The sequence below is a fragment of the Amblyomma maculatum genome, chromosome 8 (genome assembly GCF_055883805.1).
Source record: "Amblyomma maculatum isolate TAMU_Amacu chromosome 8, ASM5588380v1, whole genome shotgun sequence".
Lineage (NCBI taxonomy): Eukaryota > Metazoa > Arthropoda > Arachnida > Ixodida > Ixodidae > Amblyomma > Amblyomma maculatum.
In genome coordinates, this window is record NC_139351.1 from 88,202,874 (window position 1) to 88,222,082 (window position 19,209).

The window sequence follows — 19,209 nt, forward strand, 5'->3', positions numbered from 1 at the left end:
AGATACCCCTGTGTCATCTTCACTTCGGCCCCTGTGAAAGGAAGATCATGCCAATGCTGACATTTAAAACTCGCGCCTGCTGATGTCATCATTTCGTCACTAAGGACTGGATGCCGCGTTCCTTTGTCCTATTTAAAAATAAAACTAACCCGCTCGTTTGCCAGCTTTTTTGTCCCTACGTGGCTCCCGCCGCTTTTCGTGGACGTGTACCATTCATGACCAGTCCTCGAAAGCTGCACTCACAACCGCTTGGAGGCGGCCCATGCTACTCCACAAACTCCGTTGAGAGGCACTTTAACTCGCGCTGTTCAGCGGTGGCAATGAGGGTGGCTCTGGAGGAAGAACCTGTGCGTCGAAGAACCTAACCCTTTTTTTTTTTTTTCTCATCAGAAGGCGGTGGCTGCTATGCTCGATCATTGGCTGTGGAAGCGGTTTTAGGTCCGGTCACAAGATATGTTGAGAAGGGCGTCATATCCTTGGACGGCGAAGGTAGAGAGTGAGGTTGTCGCCAGCTACTTTTGTGATTAGCTTAACGGAATCTGCCGGCAATTCTGTTCCCTGTAGCGACATTTCGAAAAACGAAATGTCTACAAGTAAGACCCAGATCGGAGACTTAGCAACGAACGTTGCCATGTACGCAGTCACCCGCAGTAGTCAAGTGGTGCTATCATCTTCTCAAATCCAGATCAATGTCCCGTAGGAAATTTAGCACGAGACGAGAAGCGTCGTTTCCAACTTATCTGGTTTCTTCTCAGGCAATTAACGCCCTGAAGTGAAATATGTGAAGCTTCTGCCTTTTATTGAGAAGCGAGCAAGACAATTTTCCGTGCTCTAAGCAAGACAACGCGTGAGAGAATGTTCCAAATGCCCCAACACACCAGGAGAGGAAAACAGCTTAGACGATGTCAGTGCCGTTTTATGCATTTACGCCGGCCTAACAGCAGAGCCCGTGAAACTATACAGAATACTAATCTAACTTGAGGCTAAATTATCCCTTTGGTCATACATGTCTTGTTGAATGGACACCACAGGGTACTGAAATTGCTCAGTACATTTTCGTTGAATAATTTCAATATATTTAGGAGCAGTTCCTGACTGATTCTCAGACAGCGCTTCGTGGGGCTTCTTAATATCGGCTAGAGGGAAAGCTGGGGGCGCTGTAATTCGTTCACCATAGGTGCTCTAAGCAAGATTGCAATGAGTACGTTATGCTACTTTGTGTACCTTTCATGTGCTAAAATGAGAACTTGTTTTTCTTATATTCGCTACTACCATGTATCGGTAGTATTGGTAAAGATGTGTGCACCGCTTTTAGCCCAGGGTGACCATTCGGGGGAAATACAATCCATTGATTGATTGATTGATTGATTGATTGATTGATTGATTGATTGATTGATTGATTGATTGATTGATTGATTGATTGATTGATTGATTGATTGATTGATTGATTGATTGATTGATTGATTGATTGATTGAAATAATGATTGAGAGGCGAACTACTTGGTATGAGACATTCGTAGACCTTAAAGCGCATACAGTAGAGTTACTGAGCTGCCTAGATCCGCAAACCCTGCTTCTTTCCACATGCAATGTACACCAACATGCGGTTTCCGCGAAGACCCTATACAGGTTGTCGCGCGTAACCTGGGCCAAGATTTCAAAACTTAAGACATTTTGGACGCAAATTCAGCAAGATGCGCGATGTTGGCACTAGGGTCGAGTAAGTAGACTGCTTTATTCCTTAAATTAATCTCGCGTTTAATTACGAAATGTTTTCAATATTACCTGCGCATCACAAGTGAGCTACACAAAGTGAACTACACACCCACAAAAAATACTTATTAAATTGTTTCCTGCACGACTTCTCACATGCAGTCCCCTTCTTTTTGTTAAATTGGTTCACAGGAAGGGAAAGGCGCAGTAACTGTCACACTTGCTCTGTGGACACCCGAACCGCGCCGTAAGGGAAGGGAGGAAGGTGGGAATGAAAGTGGAAAGAGAGAAAGAGGAGCCGTAGTGGAGGGCTACGGAGTAATTTCGACCACCTGGGGATCTTTAACGTGCGCTGACATCGCACAGCACACGACGCCTCTTCGTTTCGCCTCCATCGAAACGTAGCCGCCGCGGTCGGGTTCGAACCCGGGAACTCCGGCACAGTAGTCGGGCGTCTTACCACTGCACCACCCCGGCGGGGCCCCCTTCTTTTTGTTCTGTTTAGTTTTCGGAGGGTTTTGAAAAAACGACCACGGAATATAAAAGAAAATCACGCGACGAGGAGCCTGAGGAGTTCTATTGTGGCGCTCTCAAGCGTGCGATAGTTGAACAAGGACAGCTACAGCGTGACTACGATAATGGGGAAGCGGCACGGCGTTATACCTGTTGTAGGTATCTGGGCCTCGTGCTCTCGTCGCATGACAGCGCAACTGAAATCCAGGGCCGAGCCTTCCTGCGTGTAATCAGAATCGATTTTTTTTTGTTCTTTTTTTTTTTCGTAGACTTGGACGTTTTATCGCTTCGGCAACACTCGTCCAGGATCGTCATTACGCCTCGTCGTTTCCCCGTAGCAACAGTAACGCTGCAGCTGACCTTGTGCATTCATCGCACGCTTGAGACCAGCACAATAGTACCGCGCAAGGGACCTATATAGCGTAACTTTTATTTTTCATATTTCGCGGGCATTACCTGAACGCGGCAAAATGGATTATGTGAGACACCGTCCAGGAACCCGTTTAATAAGTTGTTTCTGAAGGTGTACAACTTTTCATATCAATCTTGTGGTCTTAGCCAGTATTTAAAAAATTCAGTAATAAAGCGAAATTGGTTACTTTGTTAAAAAAATAAACTAAAAAATACCGCAATCTACATTAGGCTAACGCAAACATTGCGCATTAGGCTCAACTCACGTCCGAGGTGAAAAGGAAATAACAAGAATAAGATTGGCATGGAGCGCATTTGGCAAGCACTCACATATTATGACTAACAGCTTACTGGTATCGCTAAAGAGGAAAGTATACAACCGTTTCATCTTACCTGTACTCACCTATGGGGCTGAAACGTGGAGGCTAACCAAGAGGGTTCTACTTATGTTGAGGACCACTCAGAGGGCTATGGAACGAAAAATGGTAGGGGTAACATTAAGAGATAGGAAGCGTGCAGAATGGATCAAAGAAATAACTCAAGTTACCGGCATTCTAGTGGAAATTAGGAAGAAGAAATGGGCATGGGCAGGACATGTAGTGCGAAGAGAGCATAACCGATGGTCGCTTAGGGCAACTAACTGTATTCCAAGGGAAGGAAAGCGTAGCAGGGGGCGGCAGAAAGTTAGGTGGGCGGATGAGGTTAAGCAGTTCGCAGGGGTCAAGTGGATGCAGCTAGCACAGAACCGGGTTAAGGGGAGAAATATGGGAGAGGCCTTCGTCCTACAGTGGGTATAGTCAGGCTGATGATGATGATGATGATGATGATGATGATGATGATGATGATGATGATGATGATGTCCGAGGTGCATTTCAATTGTAAGGCGAAAGTCTGTCTAAGTTCATGGAACGGAATCCAGTGTCCAACATGCGCACGGAATCTATGCGTCGGATTTGTGCGCTGATGTGTCACTTGTCAATCATCCTGATGACGTGATCAGAAAAATAAAAGTCCTGTCTTCACCGGAAATCGTAACCTCCATCCGTCGGATATAGCCAGCAGAACGCTTTAACCAACTGCGCCGCGCCCGAGATTTTACATGCGCATCATAACTGTCCTTGTCTAAAGTGAGGATGATAGCAGCGATTACAATGATGCTGCAATTAGGGATAATGACAGTGATGACAGTAGCAATGATAATGGCTGTGCATTTAGTTGATAATGATATGCGAGCAAACGTGATGCACCGTGTGTACCAGCAACGCTTAGGCTGTCGCATTTCTACAGTGTAGATTCCACAGAGCAGATTCTACAGTGTAGATTCTACAGTGTAGATTCCACAGTGCCATCAGAATTTTTGAAGTGTTGGCTCAAGGTATGTGGGTCAAAGCGTATGTTAGCTGCTTTGAGAGATCTGTGTAGAAAATTTCTCACTTGCAATTTGGATGATGCGAACCTATAGTGCAAGAAAACCACAGCTTCTAAAACGCGATAGCGTACAACCCAAAGCGGCACTGGTAGACGGAACGACGGCAGCGTTGGATTCGCCATGTTCGCCGAGAAAAGTAAGTTTAAGCTCCAATTTTGTTTACGCACATCGTGCTGTAAAAGTAGGCACTTGCTGACGTCTTAAAATGCAGAAAAAGGACGTTTCTTAGCATCTGCATTGCATTCTGCAGATGACGTTGTATAAAGGCGCAGTAGATTGTTCACTACATGCGCGTAGCAAAGTGTGTTGCTTATTTGTTTTTATGTTTACATCTGCAGCGAAGATGTCACTGATTGGGTGCCTCCGGCGAGATCCAAGATGTGCAGCAGCCAATTCGTAAAAAATACAAAATAGAACAAAGAGCGGCACCCGTCCTACGACACGAGTATCCCCCAGTCTACAAAAGAGCGATATTCCCCCAAAGCATGAACCAGCAGAACGCGGACGTCACACAAACGAGCAGAAATCGCAGAGCGGTATCCGTACACTGCGAGACATTCCAACGCAAGAATGGCTTTAATAAAAAAAAACATTGCTGTGGACACAGAGCCGCGCTCACGCAGGAGACCTTACTGGAATCATAGCAAACGTAAGGAAACAAAGTGTAACAAAGATCCCTCCCATCCCATCTTACATGCACGGGCTACATTCGGTGTGCTGTGCGATGTCAGCGCACGTTAAAGATCGCCAGGTGGTCGAAATTACTCCGCAGCCCTCCACTACGGCTCCTCTTTCAACTTTCACCCCAACCTTCCTCCCTTCCCTTACGGCGCGGTTGAGGTGTCCACAGAAAACAAGTGAGACAGTTACCGCGCCTTACCCTTTCTATTGGATATTTTACCAACTAGCTCACATTTCTGTGTTACTACAATTTCCTTCATATAAATCCATTAATCAATCAGTGACCCGGCGTATGACTAATCGTGGGGTAAAAAAAGAGGTAAGCTGCAACAATCTTGCATCCTGCCCCCTTTCCACCATCCGCAGGTCGGGTGCTCAAGATATTAGATATTAGTTACCAGTTGCGGCAGCGGCCAGCCGCATTTCTTTACTTCCTCTGACTATTTTAAATAAACCAGCATCATCAGCACCACAAATAACTCGCTGATGAAGGAACTGAGAAGGTTACAAAACGTCATGTGCTTGTTCTTCCCTTTTTTGTTGCCGTTCCTGTCTATCACACTTCGGTAATCTGGGTCGGTTATTACATTGCATAAAGCTTGCATCGCAACAGTTAACATGCTAAAAGCGTGCAGATAAACATATTTCTTACCTTTAATTTGATGGTTTTCGATAGCGCACTGATCCTGGTCTGCACAACGCACCAGGCATTTACATGGACCTCCCCCATCGCACGAAATTACCTCCTTCACCTCGTGTACATGGCCTGCTTCAAAAACTTTCTTTCCTTTTCTGATATTTGCGCCTCGAAAGAATTTTGCAACCCCATCCACAGGTCCAAACCACGCCTCTACAATCAGTGGCACACCGCTAGCAGACGATATGCCGGCGGACACGCGGAGGGAGCCTTCATGTCAGAGACGAGGAATCGGCCGCGCGGGGCGCTGAATGCAGCCTCTACGGTGGCGGCGCCTAGCGGGTGCAGGGTGCCTATACAGTGGCTTCTCTAATGTCGGCATATTGAGTTGAAATAAACGCCCTTGAGAAGATACCCGCAAACACAATCAAGGCTAGCCTCGTGTTTAGAACGTTACACGTATGTCTCAACCAAAGCAATAAAAACACGCAGCAAACAGAACACGAGGAAAGAAATGCACTCAGAACTCTGCCATAAAATTTGCCTCGCGGGGGCTGCTTCCCACGAAGTAGAATGCAGAACCAAGCAGACGACTCTGGATCTAGCAGAATGATCAGTGCGCATGCTCGCTAACTCTCAATTTTTGCTCAACTTTAAGAAGTGGCCGACTGTACGTCCAGCATGCGGAACTATCAAAACTCGGTTGACTGCCGTTTCGTCATGTTACAGAAAATTCTACGAGAATCGCACTAAATGGTCGGGGCCTTAAGGAACGAAGCCTCCTGAAACTAATGCAGGCTTACATCACTAGCCGCATATGTTACGCCACACCATTCCTAAACATTAGATCAGACGAAAGGCAGAGAATAGACGCACTCATCAGACGATGCGCGAAGAGGGCTCTGGGACTACCCATCTCGACCTCGACTGAACGCCTCCTCGAAATGGGGGTGCACAACAACTGGACGGAACTAGCGGAGGCTGTGCGCATGGCGCAACTAGAAAGATTAAGCAGAACCACCACGGGCAGAACCATCCTCGGCTGGGTGGGACTGCAGTCAGATAGAGGAACAAGCCACAAAGTAGACATTCCACGAGAGTGTCGCGAATATATAATAGTGCCCCCCCTACCTAAAAACATGCACCCTACGTACAACAAGGAGAGGAGACAAAAGAGGGCCGAGACGCTCGCAAAGAAAGCGGGGAAAATGAAGCCGGGGGAGGTCGCCTACGTGGACGCGGCTAGCGGGAAGTCGGGGGCGGCGGTGGCTGTGGTCGTCAACGGCCGCGGCGTGCCCGCCGCCGCCGCGTCCGTTAGAAGCCGAAATGTAGACACGGCTGAAGAAGTTGCAATAGCGCTCGCTTGCGTTGGAACGGAAGCCAGCATAGTTATTAGTGACAGCAAAACAGCTGTCTGGAACTTTGGAAAAGGGAGGGTCTCGACGGAGGCAGCCAAAATTTTAGAGAAAAGAAAACTTGAAAGAAAGATTCGAATTATTTGGACCCCCGCGCACGAGTCCGTCCCCGGCAACGAGGCGGCGCACGAGCTAGCCCGAGCTCTCTACTTCCGGGCAGCCGTAGAGCCGCCTGATTGCGATGGGATGGACGAGAGGCTGCAAACTTATAAGGAAATTTTAGAACACTACAGACTTAGCAGAAGGTCCCTGCCACCACCGGACCGAACGCTAACTAACAAGGAGGCCGTCGCTTGGCGGCGCCTGCAAGCTGAGAATTTCCCAAGTCCCGTCTGGCTTTTCCACACGCAAGTGGAGGAAAAGGCGGACGATAGATGCGAAACCTGCGGAGAAAGGGGTACTCTTGATCACATAATCTGGCAATGCCTTGATTCCCCTGCCGCCAAGGAAAACATAAACAGTAGAGAAGCCTGGGAACTGCTACTGCGGAGCGAGTCCCCCGCCAACCAGCAGCAAGCTGTCCGCCTGGCGGCTGAAGCCGCGAAGAAACACTGTCACTTCGCCTGTCTTTAGTCGCGGAGGCCCCGGCCTCCGTCCCATAGGCCTGCGTGCCGGGGGCGGGGAGTAGGGGGCCTCCTACATCGGTGGAAAAATAAAGTTCGTAACAACAACAACAACAATTCTACGGCTTGCAGCTATTTTGGCCCTCCCCGCCTTCACCTTAACGCTTAACGATCCTGCCTATCCAAACGTGTGGTTACACAAGGAAATCTAATCTGGATCGCGAGTCAGACGTCTCGGTGTTCAGGCCAAGAAGACACGTTTATCAAGGTCTAGGAAATAAGCCTGTCTCAATAGTTCAGCACAATACCAAGAATAGAGTCTCTCATCGCTTCATCAAGTGGCGCACACTTCAACTATGAATACGAAAAGTAGTATTGTATGTTCGAACATTGCAATTTAATTAATCGCTGCATTCCTATAGTTCTGCGCCGGCGATAAGCTTGACATCATTAGAGGTCTGCATTATGAACGCCAACTTATCCGGGAGGACCTTAACTGCACCTGTCATAGTCTGTAAATACTAGAGAATTGCATAATTCCTTCTCCCGTCATACTTTGTACTGTGTCTCGACATTTATTTCGCTGTGTGGTTGCATTTGACAAGCTGTCATACAATCCAATACCTCCCTTCTAAGATTCATTTGATCAGTGAAAGAGGTCACTTAGGAGCTTTTATTTTACTGCCGGTTAATATTTTCTCTGAACCAGCGTTATAGGGTCTCCCGTGGCGATTGTTTAAATGTATAAGAAAGCTAGAGCGGTCGCAATGCAGTGGCGCAAGACCCGACCCGTAACGCCGCCCTCTGCAACTGAAAAAAAAAGTTTACTGTGTTGACAGGCACTTTCGACAGCAGGTTAAAAGCGAGAAGAAGCAAACAGAACTGAAAGTGGCGTGGCGAAGGACGCGGCCATATCTTGCATAGATAAAAAAAAAAAGCAGATCAGTATTGACAGCTATGCCGATGCGGTGCGACGTGACCTTGGGAGCGGCCTTGTGAGCGGTATAGCATCAGTGTTTCCAATTAGGCGACCTTCTTTCCATCTACCTTACCTTCCCGCTTTCCCAATTCGCCGAACGTCCAACAGCCAGCGTAGGTGCACAGTGCAATCATTAATGAACGGGGCGGGGAAGGCTGAAAAGCGACTGTCGGATGATCGCGATTCTTGACAATAGAAGCAAATATAACAAAAAAAATTATTCGTGGACAGGATGACAGGACTGTAAAGGCCGAGCAATACTAGGAGAGGGAAAAATCGAAATGGCAAGAGTGACTGTGGGGGCGGTAAGAGGCGGAGTTAAACGCTGTTATGAGCCAGAAAAAAATGCAGAAAAAAAAAGCGAAGGAAATAGACGCGTCAACGTTTTTAATGCGGGGAGAAAGGTTTGAAATATTGAATTATTCTGATGATGATCAAATTTTTTGACCTAAGGTACATTATTAAAAGGCAACCGTAAAGCTTCAGTCAAAGGTGGAAGAGAGTTTGGTGACCTGCAAACGTCGCTATTTCCACGACTAGTTAGGAATGTTCATCAGACACTAAGGGTATCCATTCATGAAGAAACGTTTATGTGTTTTATATTTAATACAACCGTTCTTATGAGTCGGAAGCTACGAAATAAAAATCGTGCGCTCAATATTCTTACTCAGTAAGGCTTCGAGGTAAATATATTCATTAGGAGTTTATTTTTTATATTTTTTTTTAATTTAGTCACTTAAGCCGAAAACGTCACTAAATACTCAGCAACACGCAACAGACCACAAAATTGCGCTACATAAATATCTCAACCAATAGCTAATAAAGGTGTTCAAGAAATCCAGTTGAAGCAATAAAATGTAGATCAGTTTACTAAGTAGCACATAAACTATACCATCACTGAGATATCAGAAATAGGTCGCTTTACCCAGAGCTCCCGTTCTTATATCATCATCATCAGCCGGACTATACCCCCTGCATGCTTGCTTGCTCTCTCAGTTTTCGCTCAGCTTCATCTAGGCGCTCCGTGATACCATTTTAAAAAGCGGCCAACTGTACGTCCAGTATACGGAATTATCAAAACTTGGTTGACTAACGCTTCGTCATGTTACAAAATTCTTATGGCATGCAGCTGATCAGTATTTCTATATTCCTCCGGTTAGCTCCGTCCTATGCTAGCTACATTCACTTGACCCCTGCGAACTTCCTGACCTCATTCGCCCACCTAATTTTCTATCGTCTTCTACTACGCTTTCCCGGTCATGGAATCCAATTTGTTATTTTTAGAGACCATCCTCTCTTTGCACTACTTGCCCTGCCCATGCCCATTTCTTCTTCCTGATTTTCACTAGAATGTCATTAACTCGACTTATTTCTCTCACCCACTCTGCGAGCTTTCTATCTCTTAACGTTACACATGACATCACTCTTATATAGCCTATTTTATTTCAATTGATAACGAATTTTTTGCTCCAACATATTGTACTACTCTTCCTCTCGAGTATTGTAACAAAATGAACAGGCGAAATGGCCCGTGTATGCTTGCCTGGAGACGTAGGCCGGTGCACCGAGCAAACCGATAGATCTGTGACAGTTTGTAGCAGTGAATCTAACATAAGGGAATTTGTGCTCACCAAAAGTTCTAATTTAAATTATATGGAATGAAAGTAGAACTAATACAGTAACGCAAAGAAATGAAAAACTGGACAATGTAACAGAAACAAAAAGAGCAGGTGCTACCGTCCAGATTCTAGAAGTATCATTAAATATTGGAGTCGCACGTCTCAACGCTGGTGATCAGAAAGAAGGTACAACTCCCACGGGGGAGCCGCCGTCCCCATCACCCCCGCCCCACCATTCCCGACACGTGTCCACTCTACGGAGACTACCGCTGGCGTCCCTAGTGCCGACAGTGCTGCGGCTTCTGTTCTGCTATAGGTGCGCCCCAGTGACCCGAATACCGGCCGGGCCCGGCGCAGGCCAGACCGCACGCGCACGAAGTTTTCCTCAAGGTTTTCTCGCCGCCCCTTCTTCCCACACGCTAGCCCTCAACTATTAGATTCTTTTTTGCTGAACTGCCTATTACGTGAGATAAAGAGGACCTGGAAACTCAGCGCCAACAAAAGCGTAAAAAGATGGAGATGAGTCCAGGTACAGAGATGAAATAGGCGTGGGCATGGCTTGCATGAATATGGAGGAGACGGAGCGAGTCATTAGACTGACGAGCTGCCTTGCCCACACCGCCGGGCGGCCTTGCAGAGAAGCACTGCGGACTATGCAGCGTGCGTCACATTATTGCCTACTGTTCGCTTTGCCATCTGCTTTATACGAGCGGGCTCGAGCGAGCTGACACGCACCGGAAATTTCTTAATTGAACGGTAACTGCATAGTGAGAGAGCGGAAGAGAGAATGGAGAGAAATGACATGGTTTGACCGCGCCGTGGTCAAGATTGCACTTGAAGCGATTAGTTAGTGCTTAACTACTCACTGCAATTAGTTTTATTGCATTTCAGTTTTTTCCACCTTATTTCCTTGATGTCGCCTAAATCCTAAATAGCGCTTATCTACAGATAATACTCATGTCAATCCCAAAAGGAATAAATTAAAATGTCAATGCACTGAGAACATCCATATTTGAACTCACTGCGTGAACGCATAATGTTTCAGTTCACTAAATTTATTAGGTTTCCTTTTTATGGTTTTATGGTTTAAATAACGTGCTCGCCACTTTAAAGCTCTACCTCCAGCACCACTTATAACAGATATACGTACGGAGATTTCCCCTTGCGTCCGTTCTAGGAAGGCTACCACTGAAGACTAGAAACCCTTTTTGCTGTCCAGCAAAACTTACACTTATAAACTTATAAACAAAACCCAGTTTTCAAGTCTTATTCCGTGCAACAACGAGTGTGGGACAGCCATTGTAATTGTTTTCAGGGTTGCTAGTGCCCATTTCGCCATCATGCTATTAGATATGCCTCAGAAATTACCGCAATCATTATTACGGACACGGTGAATTATTTACACGTTCCGAATCATTGATTAGTCCTGTTTTCTTTGCTTTGTTTGGCGACTATTTTAATCGCAGGTCACTTGATGTATTGATCTGGCATGGTCGCCTTTGTCGGCTTCTGAGCTTTTTTTTTTTTTTTTCTCGCAGAATAAATATTGCCGCAACTATAACAATGTATTAAGCAGCAGAGGGGCATATCACGCCATTGTCATGAGTTACCCATTGCTAATTACTAATGTATGTGTAATGCTAACATAATTAGGTACTTTACCCCATTGCAAAATGTTCAGCTTTTATATTCATTATGCCAAGACCACCGGTTTCCAGCAGCTTGCCCTTTGCTGCTTCACGCAAAAATTAAACGTGTTTTTTTTTTCTCTCGAGATCGGCATGCTCCGTGTAATTATTTAAAGTGAGAGCACGGTCATTATACGTACACAAAACTTCGCACCTGGGTACCTGCATCAGACTATCCTTGATTGTATCGATTAATTAGCAGTATATATTACCAAAATATGCATCTGCAAAGAGTCAACCAACATTACCATGTAAAGTGTTTCCAGTCAGCTTCAAAAGGACAGACCAAATCTTAGAGCGTGCCTAAACCAAAGCATCTCCTTGTTTTCCTTGTACGCTTTTCTTTTAGGGAGGTGTAAAAAGTATCGCGATTTTCCCCCTAAGAATAGAACCACAACATGAAAAACAACACGTGCCGTTTCTTTTCGTCTCTTAATTCGTTCTCCCTAGACGACACTCGCGTATTGCCTTCAAAAGCAAACCAAAAATGAAACTTCCTCAACTTTAATTTCCAGGGCACTCACAAAGTTCAAGTCTGAGCTACCCGCATCAAGTTTCCCAGTCTGTTCTCTCTGCGTACGTATCCGAACTTCACACCGAAGCTTCCTTTCGAAACCGGCAGTGAAAATGGCTCAATGCCAGCAAAGTACTTCCCGCGCAAATAAAGGTCGTGCTCATTGCACAAAACACAGCGCGCCCACGTGCCATGCACTAGCGAGCAAGCGGGCGGGCCGGCAAAGGCAGGAAAAAGTAGTCCGGGGTTGATACAATAGCAATTCCTCCTTACCTGCTCAGAAGGCGGCCTGCTAAGAGGAGGCGCGGCACTCTTGCGGCTGCTCTCTCGGTCCTCAGTTGATTGATCCATGGCTTGTTGACACTGTACCCAGAGCTTCACCTTGCACGCGACGGACACAGCGATTCCTGCAGTGCCGGCATAAACAACAAAAGCACCGCTTCGTCGCCGCTGGCAAGCAAGTCACGGTGGTGCCGCCGAGAAGTCGAACATCGTAAACTAATCATGCCGCACCCGCGCCCAAGGGGGCGGCTTATAGTTTGCCCCGGGAAAACACGGTGTTCTCTTTCTTCGACGGGAGGCACGATGCCCGCATGTTCTTCAGCGCTGTCTGCCGCTCGACCGCTGGCCGGCCGATTGTTGCCAAGTCAAGATGAGCCAAGACCCGTGCCGCGCGACGCCACGCAGAAGATCACGCAAACAGGCCAAGTATATATAGCAGCAGAAGATGTATGGCGCGAGCAGACGAAAGACGAAGCTTTGGTCAGTGGAAGGAGGAGGCGTGGGGGGCCACTTGGTCGTCACTACTTCTGTTTAAAGAAGGGCCTCGCAACGATGTCGATGGGGGGAGCGAGCGAAGTGAGAGTTTCGAGTTTTGCGCCGCGATGTACGGTGCCTGTGTTACTTCTCCTTCCCTCCTCTCCCACTCTCTCCTGCCTGGTCGATGCGGCGGCAAACGGGCCGTTGTCCGGGAGACACACAGGAGTACGTGACATCGCACGAGCGTGGTCGCCCCTTTCGAGAACGGTGCGATGTGCTCGGAGTCTTGCGTCAGAGCGGGAGTGCTCCCGATTAGCACCTCCCGGGAAACCGTGGGGGGAATTCCAAAACCTTGCGCGGAGGTTACCGTTCGAAGAAAGCGTGAAGCTTTGGACATACCGCAACATTGATGTCGTAATAGAGTTTTCGTTAGAGGCAGTCTTCCGGCCATAAAATAAAATTTCTAAGAGTTTCCGACAGCGGACTTTGGAACTCAGACTTTGTACAAGAAACTTAGTCTGACTTCTGACTCCAGCGTGCTGTTTTATTTAAAAATAGCGTAAAATAGAAAGTTGCACAGGCGGATTCTTTAGAGGTGACCGTCCCATTTTCAACAATGTTGATCACAGGAGCGGCTTGTCAGAACGTGAGTGACTAAACTATGCAGTAAATAACATTTTGATTGGCGCGCGTGTAAGGCAATATTAATCTGGAGCTATTAGACGCACACATCAGTATTTCCGGTGAAAAAAGTTTTTGGAAATATACCCCGGCTTCCTCAAATCAGCGTGGACATACAGGTATGTAACACTATAATGAAGTTACCTCAACAGAGGAGCAAGTATCAACTTCGCTCTGTTTATTTTCACACAATCGAGAAGGACTTTTCTTCCCCCAGAGTGTATTGAAAGACAGATACAAGGTGTCATTGTTTTGAATACGTCATGAAGACTATGTTGAGTTAATGATGTCTGAGCAGAAATTCGAGAGAGCACTGGTTTGGCTGTCATGTACAGTGCATAGCACAAAAACGATTAATATTGGAGCAACAGACGTGTACTCAGAAAACCCAAACGGACACGTACCCACAGCAGACAGTCAGAGGCGGTAGTGGTATAAGGGGAGCAAGTACGTAAGAAAGTTTTCTGCTGCAGGGTGGCTACACATGCTTTAAGATCGGGTTATTTTAAGGACAGCTGCATGCGATTGTCCCCGCACTGAATGTGTTCAGAGGGATCCCAGTGATAATGATAACGATGAGAAGAAAGAAAAGAATAATGATAATAGGCCATGTCAACTACCATTTAGCGTCAATAAAAGCTGCCCTGACATCAACAGTGACCTGTTTTAGCGTATAATGTTTTATAATAGCAACGTGATTATTCAGAAAAGACGTATCCTTATGTTAGCATGGAATGAATAAGAATAATGTCATATATGACAAGAAGGTATTATGTAGAGGGATCCTGTTAACTTTTATGCTATTTATAATAATAATGCTGATAGGGGGGGTGATAAAGCCATCGACGAAGGGCCACAGTAGTTTTTAACAGTCTTTATCTGAGGCTTTATTATTTTCAGCTGTTGTATCGTTCTCACACTTCATTCCAAAAAGCCATGCTTCTGTAAAATCAACGTGAAACAAAGTTCAACAAGTGCAAACTATATCCATTACATCCAAAAAGAGTCCTCGCTTTTCGTATGCATCTGCAATAAGAAATATAACAAACTCTTTTTACTGTTTGATTGTGATAAAAAAGACTAATTCATACCGATCAAGCCAATGAAATGCGAAAGTGATTAAAAGCGCAATTCTTTAATGCCAGGACAGATGTCGGGCAAATAACCGGACAGCTGAATATACTAACTAGTACACCTTCTATAATCGTAAGAGCACTCATGGTAACAAGCGTAGACCACATTGGAATTTAAGAGCCAGCAGTTTAATAAAAAAAAAAAAGTTGTGAAAATCGTAGTCCGTCCACTCCGTCAGATCGCAACTACCCCCCATTTCCAAGAGCCCGCAATGAGCCCGTTCATGAGCCGCGTTGAAATAAAGAGTAAAAGACGCTTGACTGATGTAATGAGTGCCTCCAACACTGGAAGGGAAGCGAGGCGGCGGCAACACACTGACCTCGGGCTCGACTCAGGCCGCAAAGAGGTGGAGTTACGCGACAAAGCCACCACCCTTTTCGACCCCCTCTGCCCTCTTTACTCCCTCTGTCCTGCTCTTTGTTATTACTTTTTTATCGCTGTTTCTGCGGTTGCCCTACTTACATGCGCTCCCCTCTGTTTTGCCTTTTGGCCTCCCTCCTACAGTGACAGAGTTTCCGGCCGTACCTTTCCTCCACGGCATGACCGCTACCTAACGATCCCCTCTCACTCAACTGGGCTTTATTTTCTCTCTGGCTATTGAAGAAATGCTCTATCTTCTTTTCACCGCTAAACCAACGGCGCGCTCGCTTTCCGGTCACGAATTTGGAACGCACGGAAGGGTCTGACCTGGCGTTTGACAAGCAGGGCTGAACCTGTTGAGAGCCTCCTCCAGCCGAAGGCTTGACGGCCTCACTGGTCATGTCTCAACTAAAAGTTAACGAGTAGTGCTCTCAATACGTTAGGCGGCGTTCAAATTGCGATCGTAACGTGCCTATTACGCCCACCTGACTCACTCAGCGCCTAATCAAGTTAAGAATTCCCGGAAACCAACGGGTACTCTTTTCGACCTCGCTTGTTAGAAACATTATGACTGTTCTTGCAGTTATGTATACTTAGCACGCCGAAAGAAAACATGATGCACACAGATGGATAAACAGAGGCCAACTCAAGGGCTTCATTTTGCTGAGACGCATATGAAGACACTTGTATTCAACCTTATGCACCATTTTAATTTGTCTGTAAAGCTTGGATAGTTCGTGTATGTTAATATGCGTCATATACCGAGAAGCTCCACATCTTGCTTTTGCGTTAAGCTTGTTATATTTTTTACCAGGGCAACAAGCTTGAAGGGAGCAATCACAGTAAGAAACAGATGACAAATACATTATATAGGCCGTAATACTGTTCACTGCACGCATAAAAGAGTATTTGAAGAACGTCCGGCGAGGTAGCAGTCAAAAGTCAATCAGCGTTCATAGAAATCGAAACTGCCGTACGCGTTCAGCAGGCCGACGCGGTCGAGTGCCGCAACTCGGGAATCACTCAAGACTGCTCACAGTAATCAGGTGCCATTCCAGCACAGGCACAATTAACCAAACACAGTCGCTCACATGAAATTAATAATATCAGAGCGTGAAAAATAGATTCATTTAACTGATCTCGTGGTATCATCCATGCGGAAGAGTGCTGCGGATAGCACTGCGGAAGAGTGCTATCCTTCAACTTTAGTGTTGGCTTTCTTGCATTATGTTTAATAATGCAGTAAAGCCTGCTTTACAAAACGAAACAATCACTGAAAAGCGTTGGCATCTGCAACGTGCGCGCAGGAAGTAGTTCCTTTTCGTATTTCCGTGGAGGGCAGATAGGTATTTTACAATTTTAGGAGACACAAAATCCATTTATTATTTGACCCACGTAAGGATTATTGTCTCAGTCGATGAGTAGCAGCTTATATCGCCCAGCACGTAGGTGATATGGGCAACGAGCTGAGGGCACGGTACCGGACCATGTGCCGCAGAACGGCCCAGCTCTCCAAAGAATAGGATACATAGATGGTAAGAATCTGCGCTGAAGGTAGCGTGGTCACTGCGAGCCACACGGGCGGGTGTATTATGTGTGTGTGCCAGCGTAGGCACCACATATATGACATCTGTCATATTTAATTTTAACCCACAGGCAATTCTACCCGCATTCTTCTATTTCACCTGGGTGGCTGAAAGCCTCCTTCGAACAACTATTCAAAAAAAAAAAACAATGCTCACCACAGTCAAACGCAGTGGCCATTTACGGCGTCATATGTATAGCCAACTTGTTCTTGTTGTTTTGTTATTGTTGTCGTCGTTGTCGTTGTTGTCGTTATTGTTGTTGCCCTCATAAAAATGGTACATACCCTCAAGGGGGACTGGTCACGACCAGGGGGTGATTACATTTTCTTAGATTCCATTGACAGTACTGAGATAAGAAATTTCATCTTTTTGACATTCGAACCTGCCAGTCTTCTCTTTCCCGCCTCACTGCATACGGCACATGCCCACAGTGGGAGATTGGTCAGAATGCAGTGCATGTGTAAGAATCGAACACATGATTTTGACTTTGACTGTATGATATATAACTTATGATGAATTAGTGTCGCTGAAAAACTTCACTAAACAAGGACAGAACAGCAAGGGGGGGGGGGGGGGGGGGGGAGGCTCAATTTTGCAAGTCGAACCAACGTTTGACAAACAGACTTGTCTTCACTGGCTCGACTTGCGAACTGAGGCTTCACCCCCGCCCGCCCCTCTACCCTTATTCAGTGCTTTCATGCCGTGTAGCCATCTTCTTTCACTCATTGTACCCTAAAATAATTCACGCTACTCTTCTGGTATCGTCGTCTTCATCGAATTCATCTCCTCAGACAAAGTTGCACTAAAGGCGATAATTATACCTCCTCTACTCTAATAAAAAACTAAACCATTCTCTTGGTAAGGATATTGAGTCGTGCCAAACTAAAGCTAGACGAATAAATTCGCGGCTAAAAGAGTGCTAAAATTTTTAGGCTGGTTTCAGAGGCTGGCACACGAAAGCTATAACTAACAAAAACTAAACCAGCTGCCAGAAAAAAAAAAAAAAAAAACTTATCTCCTGCAAAAAGAAAAAGTGTCCTCTCAAGTGTACTAGGACGAAATTCGTGCTCATTCATCTCTCCCATTTACATTTTCACTTGATCATCACTGCCCTCTTGTGTGATTCGATGGCTTCTACCTAACACGTGTTGTTCTGCAATTGCAGGGAGGCCAAAGAAGGATTCTGATGAAGATAGTGGCTAAGAATTATGGTTAAGCCTTTGTGCTTATCGCCCCTACAAAATAAAAGTAGAGGGCCCCAATTTTTCTCAAGTCCTAACTTATCTTACCTGCAAAAAATGCGTGCCCCGTTACAAACATATTTAAAGAAATTAAGGGATAAAATTTATCTTGTTCTCTTTGAAAATAGCCTAGAAGAGTGTGGAGAATGGGACTGAGTTCGAGGCAGTATACATCGAAAGCGAGCAGACCTAAAATTGGCTGAATCGGCACTGTCATTGGAAATATCGAGCCTACATATAGGTTTTAGCATCTCGTTGGGTTTGTACACCATAAAATACCCATACTGTTTCTGTTTGCAGCATTAGAAGTGTGATTATGACTCCTCTGCCCAAGTGACATTTAATAAACCTCGAGGGCAGTCCTATATTGTGAAGGGGGCCCCATCTATGCGTTATAGCCGGGGGCCGCGTGAGTACGCCCTTACGGGCGTACTCTAACGCCCGTAACTAACGCAAAGCCAGGAGGGGGGGGGGGGGGGGATTAACTGCTGCACGTAACCACGTGTTGACGTGTCGCGAGGCAGTAAAGCGTAAACATGCGCGACGCACAGGTCACACAGCTCGCTACTTTAATGGCCCTTGATGGTGAAGAGGGCCCCTGGGATACGCAGCATGCCGTCGCCCTGACGCCGGATGTTATCTCTCGTTTTTCCATGGACGCTCATGAGGAAGAGTTCTTGCTCATCACAAAGCCTGTTTCAGAGAGTGCGAAAGGCAGCAGGCCTTCATGCGGGGCACATGGAGAGGCTTGTTGCTGCGGGTAAAAACCAAACGCTCTCGCCCCCTGCCCCCATACTCTGAGCAGACATATACTGAATCAGACTGGGCTGAAGTGGATTCGATTGGGTTGTCTGGCGCACTGTCAGGAAAGCTCTCTGTCCATCTAGCACGCACCTGTAAACTCTCAACCAAGCAGGCAACTGATAATAATAATAATAATAATAATAATAATAATAATAATAATAATAATAATAATAATAATAATAATAATAATAATAATAATAATAATTTTCGGCAACAAATTTACAAAATAATAACCAGCCCGTTTAAGCATACATGCTTGTGAACGGAGCTGGGCAGTACAGCGTCATTGCATACGTGCCGATCCATGCACGCAAAAAAAAAATATTCAAAAACAGCATTGATACGAAACAGTATTGATGAACTGGATTCTTTCGATACTACAGCAGGCTACGTCACAGTACTATATAATACTGGTGCAGGAGTTTCGTCTGCCGAATTCGAGAACGCAGCACTGAATACCGGCAACGGCACTCTCAGATCGG

General features: G+C 45.9%; 1 protein-coding gene across 1 annotated transcript in view; it reads right to left on the bottom strand.

The window, feature by feature from the left end:
- LOC146181711 (uncharacterized) overlaps nucleotides 1-19,209 on the bottom strand; it is a 222,109-nt gene that overhangs the window by 134,205 nt on the left and 68,695 nt on the right. Inside the window, exon 2 of the mRNA XM_084575835.1 lies at nucleotides 12,436-12,569. Within this exon, the coding sequence (XP_084431961.1) occupies nucleotides 12,436-12,569 (134 nt within the window). The remainder of the gene's footprint in view (nucleotides 1-12,435; nucleotides 12,570-19,209) is intronic.